The sequence below is a fragment of the Hemicordylus capensis genome, chromosome 9 (assembly GCF_027244095.1).
Source record: "Hemicordylus capensis ecotype Gifberg chromosome 9, rHemCap1.1.pri, whole genome shotgun sequence".
NCBI classification, from domain to species: Eukaryota; Metazoa; Chordata; class Lepidosauria; order Squamata; family Cordylidae; genus Hemicordylus; species Hemicordylus capensis.
The window spans coordinates 24826671-24842728 of NC_069665.1; the positions used below are offsets into that span (position 1 = coordinate 24826671).

The 16058-nt window shown below is 43.2% G+C and overlaps 1 protein-coding gene across 1 annotated transcript in view; it reads right to left on the reverse strand.

The window, feature by feature from the left end:
- Positions 1–1737: 1737 nt before the first annotated feature.
- TOX3 (TOX high mobility group box family member 3) overlaps positions 1738–16058 on the reverse strand; it is a 97473-nt gene continuing 83152 nt past the window's right edge. The window contains exons 4-7 of the mRNA XM_053270403.1: positions 10900–11169; positions 7353–7580; positions 6019–6099; positions 1738–3584 (exon numbers count right to left, since the gene is read on the reverse strand). Coding sequence (XP_053126378.1) covers positions 2841–3584; positions 6019–6099; positions 7353–7580; positions 10900–11169 — 1323 coding nt within the window. The 3' untranslated portion in view covers positions 1738–2840. The remainder of the gene's footprint in view (positions 3585–6018; positions 6100–7352; positions 7581–10899; positions 11170–16058) is intronic.

The following is a 16058-nucleotide window of genomic DNA, read 5'->3' on the forward strand; positions in this document are numbered from 1 at the left end:
AACCAAAAATTGGGAGCACACGCAGCTCCCCAACCCAGGTAGAAGACAGTTTTTGATTGTGTGAAGGACCTCTTCCAATCTGTATCCTGCATTTCAGGAAGCCTGTACCCAGGTTCACTTTTAAAAATAAATGCAGGTACAGGAATTCACACAGACACATGTGCATGTGTACAGACATCTGACTGCAGCTGCATCATAGATTGGTGAGAAGAGCTCTGGGGCAGTCTGCGGGGAAGGGGAGTTTAACTTATTTTCCCTGCAATCTCCTACCCTTCCCTGGGAAGGCCCACCCGGCAGCCCCGGCGGTCAGTGTGCAGGGAAGGGCTGTCACGTGGTGCCCCCACTCCCTGGAGCTTTGATAAGCAATGCATGAGAGAGCTGGGCTCCCTTAGCCCGGTTTTGCACACATGTGTGAATAGCCTCCATGTCTGAATAGTGCTACAGAAAGCAGGTCGTGTGAATAAAATGTTGACTCCCCATTGCAATGAGTGGACTTTTTGCAGGAGTTCTGCTTGAGATAGCATCCCCAGTGCAATTGGCAACTTTTACCATGAAGAAGAGAAAGCATTTTTATGACATATTTTTTTAAAAAAATAAAAGGCTTTTTCTGTTTTTCACCCACACTTCTAAATATTTGTGTCGAGATTTCTCTTTGCAGTGAAGACAAGGCATGTCTTAGACCTGCTGACAGTCAATAGGAAAACTGGTATCCTTTCCCCCAAGCAGATTCCAAGCCCTGGCCATGGGCCTGTCAGTTACGAATGGAACTCTATTTTCGCTCAGACACAGTGGGCAGGTTCAGACTACCTAGTGGCAAATCTGGTCCCACCAACCACTAGCTCCCAGCATAAGTCACTAGTTCCCTGCCCTAGAACATAGGAAGTCAGACCATTGGTCCACCTAGCCCAGTGTACTCTACACTGACTGGCAGCAGCTTTCCAAGGTTTCAGGCAAGAGTCTTTCCCAGCCTTACCTGGAGAACCATTCCCACCCAGTGCCTGTCTAACTGGGTAGCCTAGTTGTATCCAGGCTTAAACCGAGGTAGGACATAACCCCCTGCTGTCCTACCTCAGGTTTTGATTCTCTGGGTGAACACTCCGGCTTCTGCAGCTCCTAGGAGCCCGTGGCCTTGTTCACAAATGAGTCCAGTGGGAAGTGGGGCCAAGGAGAGCTGTGTTGCTGCATGCCGAGGGCTGTTTCTCTGCTGCCTGCATGGTGCTTTGTGGGATACTGGAGGACTCCCAGCTCCTGAATGCAATTCTGAGAAGTGCCACTGCAGCGTTCGTGTGGGTACGTGAGCAGCTGAGACCAATGGTGGCTCAGATCATGTGGGAGGAAGCAGGTAGGTTCCTGCCTCCCCTCCAGCCACCCCCGTTTGATCGTGTGAAAGGGTTCACCCTCTTTGTCCTTGTCTCCAATATACCCAGTTTGACATGAACTTGGATCTTAATAAGCCGAGCCCTGAATACAGTATAATGCCACAGTTGGATATGTACTAGCAGAAATTATCAGAGATCCCATCCTAAATATTTAGCAGCATTTGTTAGTCTAGTAAGGAATTGGGGGGGGGCATCTTTCTCTCTCTCTCTCTTGCTTTTTTTTTTTTTTACTGAAATGTGTTTATTCTATAGCAAGATAAAAGCATTTGTTTTAGATAAGCAAAATACAAACAACTTAATTGCTGCTATCATAACTCATAAAAAAGTATAAAACAGCATAAAAGCACAATAAGCAATGTAGCAATTAAATCGTTCATGTTACCAGTGTTTACATTAAAGCCTCATTTATGAAATCTTTACAACACATGATATGAAAAAAAAACTTACAACTTTTCAAAGAAAATATTTACACTGATTATTCAGATGTGACAATCCTTTTAAATAGTCTACTGGTATTACAGCATATATTTAAAAAATCACAATTTTTTTCCTTCTTACCTTTTTTTGTAATAACAGTTTTATTTAAGTGCATTTCCTTTTTTTAAAAAATACAGGTATTAAATCTGAAAGTTGTCACCCAAACACAGAATAGAATATTCACATTTTTTTTTTAACCGGAATAAGCAGAACAGGGTAAGAATATATTTTATTTGAAAGTACTGCTGCATTAGGATAAATTATAGCTAAAGATGATTGATAAGATGGGCTTTGACATTTAAAAATTGTCACTTGCAGGGCTTTTCCCCGCTTCTTCAGAAGATATTTTTAAAAGAAATAAAAGAACTTTGGCAAACAGTCTGTGATTTTTTTTTTTTACATTAGTTTTTTTTTATGACAGAGAAAAACACCGTCAACTACTCATGTCAAACGAGTGTGATTGCATGAATTCCAATCAACATTTTACAGGTAGTTACAGCTGTGCTTTTAAGGGCTTCATGAGTTCAAACTAACAACAACAACAACAAAAAGCCAAAACCTGGTTTTGAAATGCATTGACTAATTTGAAAAGAAAAGAACAGCTACAATCGGAAACTTTTTTCCGTCGTAATGCCCAGGCATATGCAAGAGAGTCTGATTCACATATTGTCGGTAAAGCTCAAAATAAATTAACGAAGGCATCCCATGAAGAAGAAGAAGAGCACAGCTTTTTCTTAAAAAGAAGAAAACCAAAGGGGGTGGGGTGGGGGGAGAGAAATATTTATAGTCGGCTAAAAGGTTATACACAGCTACATTGTAGTTCTTTATTGCCTATCTAATAGACAGTTTAGAGGCTCACTTGATCTCTTATGCATCCCTGCATAACTCACACCAGCAATATACAGTTCTCAGCCATCCGTGATTTACCCTGGCCCCAATTCATAAAGGCAAAGCAGCTTTGCAAGAAGGGAATGAGTGATGACTTCAGAAAATACTGGCTTGTGATAACAGCTGAGTCTGTGTCTGGGTTTGTATTTGGGGCTGGTGCTGTTGGGGAGCTGGAGGCGGGCTGCCGATGGCGGGGACTGGGGAGGTGATCTGCGAGGCCACGGGGGAATGTTGCTGCGGGGAAGGCTGCGACTGGTGCTGCATGTGCTGCATCTGCTGCTGCTGCATCTGCTGCATCTGCATGTGCTGCAGCTGCTGCTGCATCTGCTGCTGGTTGAGCTGCTGCTGCAGGTGCTGCTGCTGCTGCAGGTGCTGCTGCATGTGGTGCTGGAAATGCTGCTGCTGCATCTGCTGCTGGATCTGCTGGTGCATCTGGTGCTGGTGGAGCTGCTGCTGCTGCATCTGCTGCTGCTGCATCTGCTGCAGCTGCTGCAGCTGGTGCTGCTGGCTCTGCAAGGAGGGGCTGACTTGCGAAGAGGCCGACGCCGGCGTGCCCACCAGGCTGGTCCCCATGGAGCTGATCAAGGGGGCGGAAATGTTTGTGGGCAGGTTGGGGGCGATCGTGACGGAAGCCACGATCTGGTTCATGGGCAGCCGCATGGCTAAAGGCTTGGGGGCGATGGCCCTGGGGAGGGACTGCTGGAGAGTCGGAGGCGAGGTGGCCACGGCGGCATGTTGGGAAAGGGGAGCATTCAGGAGAAGAGAGGACGACAGGTTGGTGGACGCCAGCGTCTGCTGAACAGAACGGATCGTCTGAGCTTCCGCTGACTCAGCAGCAGCCTGCATTGGAGAAGAAGAGGTTTGTGTAACTTAGGAACACAGGAACATTGGAAGCTGCTGTCAGAGCATTGGTCCATCTAGCTCAGTATTGTCTACACAGACTGGCAGCGGCTTCTCCAAGGTTGCAGGCAGGAGTCTCTCTCAGCCCTATCTTGGAGATGCTGCCAGGGAGGGATCTTGGAACCTAGATGCTCTCCCCAGAGCGGCTCCATCCCCGTAAGGGGAATATCTTACAGTGCTCACACATGTAGTCTCCCATTCATATGCAACCAGGGTGGACCCTGCTTAGCTAAGGAGACAAGATCAGCTCTCTTCTCTTGGGGTGGGAAACACTTGCATTATATAATCGTAAACATAAACAAATTCATCACATTGGCATCCCACCCTTCCTCCAAGGACCTCATGATAGCAATGCATTTTATTCTTAGAAACCACCGCTGATTGAGCAAGGATTTGAACCTACATCTATCCTCCTGGGCAAATTCAACACACTACACTACACTACACTACACTACACTACACTACACTACACTACACTGGCCTAGTGCACATATATGGCATGATGGAGGTGGTAGAATTGACTGTACCACTTCTGAATGTCAATGGGGGATGCCATTTTCAAATGCTCTTCAGGGTGGAGGTGGAGGGGGGGGGGAGAAAGGGAAGCCCCATGCCAGGGGAACAAATAGCACACCAGAAGAAAAATTGTTGTTGTGTTCATTTATGCTCATTTTCTAATGTTCAAAAATGTGATCACCCAACTGAAGTCCATTCCACCTCCTTAGAACTCTACTAACTCATTCCCACCTCAGCTTGGTGTATGTACAGACCAAGAATGATTTCTCAGAGTTCTGGTTTCTGCAAATACAAATACCTCCAACCAAATAATACATTTCCACTCATCTGTTTTTTGCTCTGTTTCTTCTAAGTTTTTTTAAATGAGAGTAACATATATGTTGATCTATGCCACTCTGTATATGTAAATCATGAGGCTATCCACATGAGCAGCCGATCCTGGCGCTTCCCGACACTGCAAGCCCAAGTTTTTAACCCAGATCTTAACCAGGGTAAGAGGGCATGAGTGTGACCTCAACACCAGGTCCAGGGGCATGTGTATGCTTGTGCAGTGCATCTTGGGATTCCTGGAAGCTGGGACTCATTTTTCCGACCTGCAGTGATCCATGCTGCTCAGAGCACTGCAGATCATGTGGGTTATGAGGAGTATAGGGGTGTGCACAGAACTGGCTGGTCCATTTCTGAGTCTGAACCTGACCCGGAATGGTCCAGCTTTCTGCCAACTTGTCCATTTGCAGGTACTTTCCAAATCTACAGCTGCTCAGTTTTACCTTCGATGGCAAGCTGTTCTCTGTTCCTTGGCTTGACAATGTACAATGGACTTCTACTCAATCTCTTTTTTAAAAAGGGCCAGCCAAGATTTGCAAGACTACATACCAAAATTCTCATGTGGGATAGACACAGCACGCACACACACACACACACACACACACACACACACACACACACACATTTCCATCTCCCTTTCCAGTTCTGAACTTTAACTTCTGAACAAGGAAAGGAAAGATGAGGAAAGATGAGGCATTTCACGTAACCTCTGGGCTCTCAGTGTCCACTCTATTCTCCAGCTAATGGATTTTCCTTGTTCACTGTGAGTGGATGATACAATCCGTTCATCCTAGAAGTTGCCAGCTTTTGTATGCCAGTAGCAACCTCGCAATATGAGGTTCTGTACACAACTAGCAGGTTCTACTCACATAATCTTACATACTCACCGCAAGCTAGGAATTGCTAAGGGTTAAAACAAGGTGTGTGTGTGTGTGCGCACGCGCACAAGAGAAAGGCCTGTGAAATTCTCGCCTATACTATATACAAAACTCATATATATTATATATTAATATATAATTTACAATATATAGGGGCTATTCTCACACACAGGCAAAAGTTCAGCTGGCGTGTGAGCACCGCTGGGAGCTCCCGGCAGCGGTTTGGTGGCAAATCCACACTGAAGTCTGTCTTCAAAATGAGGTTAAGGTAGCAGTGGCATGATTCGTGTGCCCAGTACAGAGGACTAGATCGTGTGCAGAGGAGATCTGTGTTTAAAGGCTTCTTCCCCTCGCCACTTGGAGCCCTTTCTCTTGATTGTGAGAAAGGGCTCATACTGTACCGTACTGTTTAGTATATACAGTATTCTTATACTGTGCTGTTACTGTTTGATATTTAGTATTCTTGAAATACTTGGGCGCCAAAACCTAAATCACAGATGTAAATGAAGCTGAGAGTTTTTGATAACTGATAAAACCATAATAATAAAGAACTCCACCCAAGCTCCTCTTCATTTTTTTTTCCCAGAAGGTGATAAATTCCACAGATAAAGTCCTATCCCTGCATGTTTGGTTGTAGTTAGAGCTGGCCTTACCTTGGAAACCAAACTTGCTCTGTAGGCAGCAAGCGCCTTAAGGTATTCTTTCTTGGCAGCTTCCGTTTTCCTTTTATATACCTGTTAAAAACATTACAATTAACATCACCGTCAGCGTATAAACTTCACACCATAAAGTAGTTCTTGCCTGAAGAGGGACATGATGGTCTCATAAAAAGAAGAAAGTCAAAAGGGACAATGCCAACTTGGACTCCATAAAGAAATACTCCAGCATTGTGCAAATCTTTTCCCCCTTTAAAATCCTCACTGAGATTAGGGCTAAGATGAATGGTCCATAGCCAACAAAATCCAGAAGGTCTGAATAGTCTATAGCTTAAAAAAAAAAATCTGGAAGGGGTGGAGTGAAATGCCCCCTGGATCCTCTTCCACCCTTATAATGCTGACCTCTTCCATATCCGTTCCTATTTACAGCCTCATCAGCTGCTTCATTTACACATGTTATTTTTAAAAGCAATGAAAATAATAAGTTGTCTTCGCTTCTGGGAAATAGGAAGCCAAGCAGATTTGGCTACATGGCAATCCCATCATCGGCAATTGAAGCCAACTGAGAACTGCTTCACTCTGAAGTGGCTTTGTTTGCATTCAATGACATCATCATCTAGCCAAATCTCATTGGCCACATAACAACTTCAATGTTTCCAGGAAGTGACAGCTTGGGAGAAAAACAAGTTTTAATGGAAGAGAGTCATGGACACTATAGAGCTGCCACAGAGTTAAATCTTAATTGCTAAATCATATGAATTTTAATTGATGAATTAATAAATTAAATTTACACAAATCTGCATGTTAGTAAAAACAATAGGTCTGGATCAAGAACTACGGTATGCTCGTCATGACTAAGTCCCATTAAAATTAACAGGACTTCTTTAATTGAAAATTAATAAAGTATAAATTGAAATTAATGGGACTTAAGCTAGTAATGACTAACCTGTCACGTTTATTTAAACGATGCTTTGACATGACTAACATAGTCTGGTTCCTGCCTTCCGATGTTAGATTGTGCACTCATTTGTCAGAGAAGACATCCTCTCAGAAGCATTCCCTCTTCTGGACCTCAAGTTTTCTTTAACTGATTATCCCATTAAAGTGTTGAGGCTCTACTAATATCACAATGTGAGACAATAGCTAATCTGAAACTAACTTCTCAGATGAGATGACAAGACTGCATAGCTGTGCTCCCATCCATGCTGCATTCCTAATTAATCAAGTCAAAGGATCAGGCCGCTGGTGTTTAATTAGATGGACAGTTATCTTTGGCATCCTTCCATTCATTACTTCATCACCTCTGTCTTCCCCAAACTCCAAAGTGTTACCTGCTTTTGCTCTTCTCCTAAGCTGTCCCACATTGATGCTACAATTTTTGACACCTCTCCAAAGGTCGCATTGGGGTTCTGCCCTTTAATTGCTGCTTGCGTATCCCTGAAGAACAAGGCATATGCAGACACCGGCTTCTGTGGTTCATTGGGGTCTTTCTTTTTCTTCTTCTTTGGAGTCTTGGGCTTCTTGCCAGAATCGGGGGCAGCTCTCTTTTCTCCAGCAGCCTAAGAAGGAGCAACAAAATTGATGCCTTACTTCCAGGCATGAAATATGGCTTTATAGAAATTGATGAATTGTATACAAGTCTACTTGTAAAGTGCTTTAAAAAAAAAATTTAAAAAACCTATGCCGAGAGAACTTTGTTTCTCTACCAAGATGCTTATTCTTCCACCAGAGAATACATATTCAACATCTGTGCATGTGTGCATGCATGAATAAATAAAAACATGACATCCATCCATCATAAGAATCTGACTCTCTGAACTAGACACAAAGCAATGCGAAAGAATCTGCACATGATTTTCTCTAAACTTTATTTCCTCCTGCACAAGTGATGAGTACAATGCCCCCCCGCCCGTCCCCCCATCTATGAATATTCAGAGAGAAGAGCTGGTCTTGTGGTAGCAAGCATGACTTGTCCCCTTAGCTAAGCAGGGTCCACCCTGGTTGCATATGAATGGGAGACTAGAAGTGTGAGCACTGCAAGATATTCCCCTCAGGGAATGGAGCCACTCTGGGAAGAGCAGAAGGTTCCAAGTTCCCACACCCTGGCAGCATCTCCAAGATAGGGCTGAGAGAGATTCCTGCCTGCCACCTTGGAGAAGCTGCTGCCAATCTGTGTAGACAATATTGAGCTAGACGGAACTATGGTCTGACTCAGTATATGGCAGCTTCCTATGTTCCTAATATCCCTTCACTCCAGAATATTCAGAAAGGAGGGAGGGAAGGAATAAATGGAGGTGCCTTGCAAAGGAAGAGTAAAAGAAGGCTCCAATGTACTTTCTGCATAAGATTATGAAGACTGAAAAGTAACAGTATTCATCTTTATTCTCATCTTTCCCTTTTCTCCTCTACTTATTTATAAAACTCCATAGGCCCAACTGCATAAACATTTGATTACTACCACACTCCCCGCACCCCCACACACAGATACAGAAAGAGAAAGCTAATAGTCACACCCATAGCATTAACTAGCATTTGAGGCCATTTTAGAAGCCTTGTACTAAAGTTGTCGTCCTCAAGCCCTTCACACTGATTGGCCTCATGAAACAAGCATTGGTCACTGGCATCCAACTCCCTCTGCATCCCTGAAGAAGGCTTTTCAAATCAACTTTGGCTTTGTTCACACAACCAACCCACCAGTCCCGCCCATTGAGTGGGTTTCCCAGTCCTCATCCTCTGCTGTCCCACAGCTAGCATCACCTCAATAAGGTTCCCACCCTTCCATACGGGAGTCACTTGCATATAAGATGAGTTACAGACAGAAGATGCCTTGCATAAGAAGAGGTGGCAGCAAATCGCCATTGTGCTTTCAGCCTTTTGTTAGGACCGCTTACTATGCCTTCGTTCCTTTTTCCAGGTCACAGAACAATTAATAGAGTCATTCTTCAATCACTACTGAGCCTCTATGGACCCCCCACTGCAACTGCCCGCGATACCCTCTAGGCAGAGTTCTGGTGGAAAGGGCATGTGATGTTCCATGCAATTAATTCCAGGCCTTTCACATGCACAAGTCCGATGCTCTTCATCCGGAAGTCAGGAAGGCTGTATATATAGCCTGCACAGCAAGTCCCTTTATTGGGCTTTCGGTAACCTGCACGAATTCTCAAACTCTGGCTAATAACTGCAAACTGCACTATGCTGAGGATACATATTTAAAATCCAACCACTGAACACCCACTATTTGTTCATATCCTTAAAACAGGTTACAACTGTTTGGAAATTTTTTCTAGCTGGCCATCCTTTCTCTGCAAGCCCATACAATACAAGATGAAAATGAACCCGAGAACATGCTCTCGACAAGGCAAGAAGGCGTCCTCCAGAAAATGGAAGCGCTGTCGAAATGAGAAGGAAAAAAGAACAATGGCAAAAGAAATGTAAGCTGACGATACAGGACGAGAAACAAGAATTTGAGGAGAGTATAGTTAAGAACATCAGAAGCAGATCACCTGCCAGGAGGTGGTTGGACCGTTCGATGACGAGGGAGTGAAAGGGATGTTTAAGAAGGATACAGAGACTGAAGAGAAGCTGAATGGTTTTTTTTGCATTTGTCTTCACTATAGAAGATCAGATGCCAGATACTCAAAGAAAACGGATCGGGAGTCTTTCTCATTCTTATAATGTTTTCTCCAACAAACCTGATTGGCATTATGTTCTTCACACACATAATGTATTTATGGAATTTTCTGCCGCAAGATGTGGTGATGCCCTCTAGTTTATATTTTATTTATTTATTTATTTATTTATTTATTTGATTTATATACTGCCTGACTCCAAAAGCTCTAGGCAGTTCACAGCCATAAATACAATAAAACCACAATAAAACAAACTATTAAAACAATGAGTAAAAACAATTTAATTATATGGCTTGAAAGGGGAATTAGAAAAATTCACAGAGGACAAATCTATCAGTGCTACTAGTCATGGTGCCAATGTGGATCCTCCATGTTCAGAGACAGCATGCCACTGAAGCACAGTTCTGGCAGGTGGTGGTGGGGTCAACAGTCGAAGAAATTGATTGTCTTCATTCCCTGCTTGTGGGCCTCCCAGAGACATCTGGCTGGCCACTGTATGGTAGAGGACGCTGGACTAGATAGACCTTTGGTCTGATCCAGCAGGCCTCTTCTTATGTTCCATGGAAAGGCAAAAGTTCATGTTTTATATAGCCAAATATATAGATATGTATTTTTTTAAAAACCCTGCAAGGAATATTAAAATGTCAAAACTGTTCCAAGCAGAAATGGCAAAGGGAATTATTACATCCATAAAATATAAAGTTGTCATAAAGAACCTTATAGTAGCAATATCCTTCTTCTAAAAAGCCACAGAATAGCGGCAATGTATCTTGATAACAGCAAATATAATACAACTCAATACAGATGTTTCCTTTCAGCTATATTCAAATATTCCATAACCATGTGAACTAGGAAGCGGCCTGATATTGAATCAACCCATTCGTCCAGCTGGTGCTGTAACATCTGCTATGAGGCCCCCCAGAATCTCAGGCAGAGGTCACTTGCTACCTGATCCTGATAGTTGCAAATGCCAGGGATTGAACCTTAAATGTTCCGAATAAAGATGTGCTCCACCAATGAGCTATAGGCCTTCGTAATCCCTGACTATCAAAAATGATCACGACAATTGTATTGCATAGAACAGGTGTTCTCAACCTTGAGTCCCCAGATGTTGTTGGACTAAAAACCCCATCATCCTCAGCCACAGTGGTCTTCAGCCATTGGGGCTGGGAATGATGGGAGTTGTAATCCAACAACATCTTGGGGGCATAGAGAATTACATCATCTTCTAATGCATGTTATAACTTACCCTGTTTGTGTCATCTGCATCTTCTTCGTTTATAGAACTGGACGGGGAAGGAGTTGCCGATTTGCTAGCAGGCGGGGATGGGGAAGTATGTGGCAAGTTGGCACCTCCTAAATTCAGCCCCAGTTGAGCACTTAGTTGGGACTGGTTAATGGTGGTCAGCTGGTTAGGAGGCATAATTCCTGAACGGGCGGCATCTGTCATATGGGCAATCGATCTCATAATCAAAGAGTGGTCCTGGCGATATTGAGACACATCTGTATGATTATGATCCTGGAAAACAGAGGAAATAAGGCATGGTTGCGATACTAGAATGATCAAAGTCGCTAGCATTGCAATTTTTAAAAATATAGTAATACTAAATGAAGCGCAAAGGATTACTAGAGGATTACTAAAAGCATCAGCTGGTACTTTGCGGCAGATTTAAAGACCCATCTCTCCTGCCAAGATGCAGCAACTTTGGCTTGGTCAAGAACAGGTTTTAATGTGTCCCTGTGTTAAAAATTACCTGACAATAGAAAGCAAGGGAGGGCAAATAAAAGATTCAAATAAACTTTCTGAACAATGTGTTAGTTTGCTATTTGCAGGGAGATTTTTAAGAAAACATAGGAGATCCTTAACCCCCCCCTTTTCCTGCCTGAAGTGGTACAGTCCATTCTTCCACTTTATTCTGTTGCACGTGTTGACCAAGCCTGTGTTGCTGCCCATTACTTGCATATATACTGATTAGAGTGTGGGACTAGGACCCGGGAGCCCCACGTCCAACTCCTACTTCAGTCATGAAACTCACTGGGTGACTCCGGGCTAATCACTTCTCTCTCAGCCCAACCTACCACACAGGGTTGTTGTGAGTACACTGCTATGAGCTCCTTGAAGGAAGAGTGAGATATAAACCTGAAAAATAATAATAAATTAAATAATAGCAGCAAAAAAAGAAGTGTTTGGCATTCCTGTTGGAGAAACACCAAAAACGCGAGGAAAGTTTTGGATATATGCTGAGAGAATGGCTGGGGTATGAGTGGTATTTATAGGAATTTAAAATAAGTATACGTTACTCAAGTAAAGGTTCTAGCTCATCTCCATAGATCAGAGCTGCTCAACTTAGACCCCGCAACTACAACTCCCATAATCCCCAGCCACAGTGGCCAATAGGGATAATGGGAGTTGTAGGCCAGCATCTGCAGAAGGGCCAATGTTGAGAAGCCCTGCCATAGACTGTGGTTCTTTTGCTTCTAATTGGCTGTTATCATTCAGAGTTTCATAAATCTCAATCCTCTTTCCTAGTATCCATGCCAAAACACACACACACACACACACACACACACACACACACAACCCTATGACACAATAAAAAGAACTAAATTATTTCAAAGCATTGGACCTAATCTTAATGAAGAACACAAGTCACAGAAATGACTATGTCCAAGATACACAACATATTACCATTGCATAATGTGGGGGTTTCTTGTTCACAGAAATTGGAAGTTTAAAATGCACAGCTCTGGATTACTTATGACAAGCTGGAGGGAGGGGAAGAAAAAGGAAACTTTTAAATACAAAGATATCTTGCTAACTTGGCAAAGAGGCACCTTTAACAGGTTGATTCTCTTTATTTAGGAGGGGGAGAGTAACTGGCTTGATCCACCCCCAGCACAGTATCTCCAGTGACTGTTGCTGATATCTATCTTAAGTTTCTTTTAAATTGTGAGCCCTTTGGGGACAGGGATCCATCTTATTTATTTATTATTTCTCTGTGTAAACTTCCCTGAGCTATTTTTGGAAGGGCGGTATAGAAATGGAATAAACAAAGAAACAAACAAAAATAAATAATCTTCTTCCTCCATCGTTTCGAAATAGAGGTACTTTGCACAGATAACACTGCCTTGTTTGTAAAAAGACATGCATGATCATTACTGTCATATGATACATATTCACATCTTGAACATACGAGGTCACACACAGGTGGAGGAAATGGATGCTCTTATATCCAATGATACTGCAATGCAGTATCCAGCCTCAGTATTAAGACTTACCAACATTTTAATAAACAAGTATTGACAGCTGCACAGTTTTTGCAGAATTTGCAGTTTACAGAGAAAGAAGTGTCTCCCTTTCCCATAATATTAAAACTTAAGGAGCAGATTCAGGGAAAGAAAGAAATATTTCTTCACAACACACATAATTAATTAATTAATTAATTAACAGATGTTATTTGTGGTTGCCATCAATCCATATGCAGAGGGCTTGAGAAAGAGGTGGGGTCTTCTTTTATTTAGAGACACTAAGAAACAATTGGGGGGACGGACGGCTTTTCATACGACTGCCAGTCAGTCTGAAAAAGAAATGTCATGGGTATGTCGGTATGCAAGAATGTGCGATCCCAGTGGGCATGATGTCTGAACCCACTCAGGTACAGTTCCCATGCTGGATTCTCAACATTCACCTGATATTCTCTGCCCAGCTTCCAAATATTGGGTATGGAAGTCAGGAGAAAGTCAGGTGAAGAACCTCAGGAACCAGACTTGGGTGGGTTCAGATGTGCCCGCTGGGAGGGTGCACTCACTCTTCCTGACACATCCTTGATATTTCCCTCACTTCCAGACTGGCCAGCAGTCGTATGAACTTGCCCAGTGGGACCCGTTCTTGCTCCTTGGAATGGATTTCTGCTATTTCTTACCCTCTCAAAAACAGCAGTAAAAACTTGACCTCTGGGGAGGTGATGCCTGTGGTTCTAGGTGTCCTGTTCATCAGGGAACTGGGGACATTTTGCTCCTGAAAAGTTGGCAAATAGATTTGTGGATGCTTGGAATGAGTTGCCATAGGACGTGCTCGTGGCCATTAGCTTAGATGGACTGAATAGTGGATGAGGCAGATTCATGGAGAACAAGACCATATCACTGGCTATGAGTCATGACAGTTATAGGAAACCTCTATATTCAAAGACTGTGAGGCTGTTCACATGAGCAGCCCTACTTGGGCTTGCAGAGCCCTACCCAGATAGGGCTGCTTGTGTGGAGCGCCAGGATCGAGGCCAATCTCGGTGCTGCCCCACTGGGTACGAGTGTGCCCCTTCTACTCAGGTACCCAGTCATGTGTCTTGCAGCCCAAGCAGACACAGAGCCAGGCATCTGGAGCACGCGGCTTGCAGGGGAATCCTCCAATGCATCACGCTCAAAAGTGTGGTGTACTGTGGCTCTTTTCTCCTGCTCCCTCGCTGTTCTCGGAGCTGCCGCGTGCCAACTGTGCGGGACTGCAGCACTGGAAAGCCCAAGAATGGCTTGCAACGGCTCCTGCCTTCCCCCCAGCCAGGAAAGCACAGGTTGTGTGAATGGCCTCAGTGTATTGCTGACTACCAGTTGCTAGAAGAGATAACAACAAGGGAGGCCTACTGCTTCTATGGTCAGCTTGTGAGCTTCTTGTGGGGGTCTGGCTATAAATAAGACACTGGCCTAGATGGATCCTTGCAGGGGTGTAGCAAGGTTGGAGTGGGCCCAGAGACAAGTTTTTAAAATGCACTCCCCTCACTGAAGCTCAGCTCATGAAGTAAATAAATCTTAAATGAGGCTGAATAGTGGTAACAAAAAGCAGATAGAGAGAGAGAGAGAGAGAGAGAGAGAGAGAGAGAGAGAGAGAACCTATGTGCCACAATAGAATATCATCCTAAATTATTATTTTTTAAGTTTTGTAAATTGTGAACGATGCAAGTCATTTAATGTTACTAGAGAAAGACATGCTGTTCTGGTAGCTCCAGGTCTGAACACTCACATCAGTTTCGGAGGATGAATACAACTGATGGAAGCCCGGGCGGGTGAGCAGCTGGGGGAGTCAGTCATGTGACTTGCCTCTGCCGCTCCCCCTAGGCAGTGGGCCCCCAGACAACTGTCTCCCCTTGCCCTATGATAGCTACGCCCCTGGATCCTTGGTATCATACAGTGGGCCTCTTTCTTAAGGACATTTATTTAGTTACTTATTTATTGTTACATTTATATACCGCCTTTCATTAAAATAATCCCAAGGCGGTTTACAGCAGAATTTAAAACAAGATTATAAAAATGACACAATTACAATATAAGCTAAAAATATAAAAACAAATCTGATTAAAAATTTAAAACACAAGCATAAAAACAGTACAACATACAAAGAGCAGAAGCAGAGACAATCATATAAAAGCCTGGGTATAAAGCCAGGATTTAACATGCTTTCTAAAAGCTTTGATGGAGACTGACAAGATCTCAGAGGCCAAGGATTCATGATATATTCTAAGTTGCTGAATATATTTTCCCCCTGGGAATCCCACCACCACTCTTTCTCCCTTGCACTGCCCAGAATGACCCAAGTCTCCTAAAACCTTTGCCTGTTTAATGTGCATGTAATGATCAGTACTCAATACAGCTGACACTGACATTGTCATCACAATGAATATGCAATCTTTTTGATACTTTACCCTGGTACCACCAATGATATTTTTGATACTTTACCACCAATTATCCCCCTTGGGATCCTGAACTCTCTTCTTTACATTCTCAGTATCTCCTTCCTTCTGTTTTTTAGTGCTCAATGCACATGCCGGGGGGTGGGGGGGAATGGAGCTGTTGGGCTGGATACAGAAAGGTCTGAAACTCATTTATTGGCTGAAGTTGCCTATTTCCTATTTCCTTCCGGGCATCTTTTCTGTGAGTTTAACTGCTGTTCACTATAAGGGAACTCTGATTTAGAATTATATTGGCAGGGGCATCTGGAAGTCATTCCAAGTCTTTTTAAAGGATATCACTTTCTGCATATTAAGTCCGGCTTTAAACACACTGCTTTATTGCCTTAAGGAAGAATTTTTGATGTTAATAAATTAAGAGGAGGAGAATGGTGATTTCATTTTATTTTTTTGCAGGACATGTAGAGAGATGTGTCTAGGTGGTCCCTTCCTTATTAAAGGCTGCTCTTTATACTAAAATAAAGGAAGCTTTGGCATATTCCTTATTGAAGTAAAACAGAATATGAAACCATGGATGAACAAATGGTTTATTCAAACTCTTGTCATTTTGGTTCAATCTGAGATTTTATTGAAGCTAAATTCTCCTGACTGACACAGACATAGAATCCAATTTCATCCGCAAGCCTTTGAATTCTTAACCATTTCCTTTTTTTGAGAAGGTTGCATGGCTTTC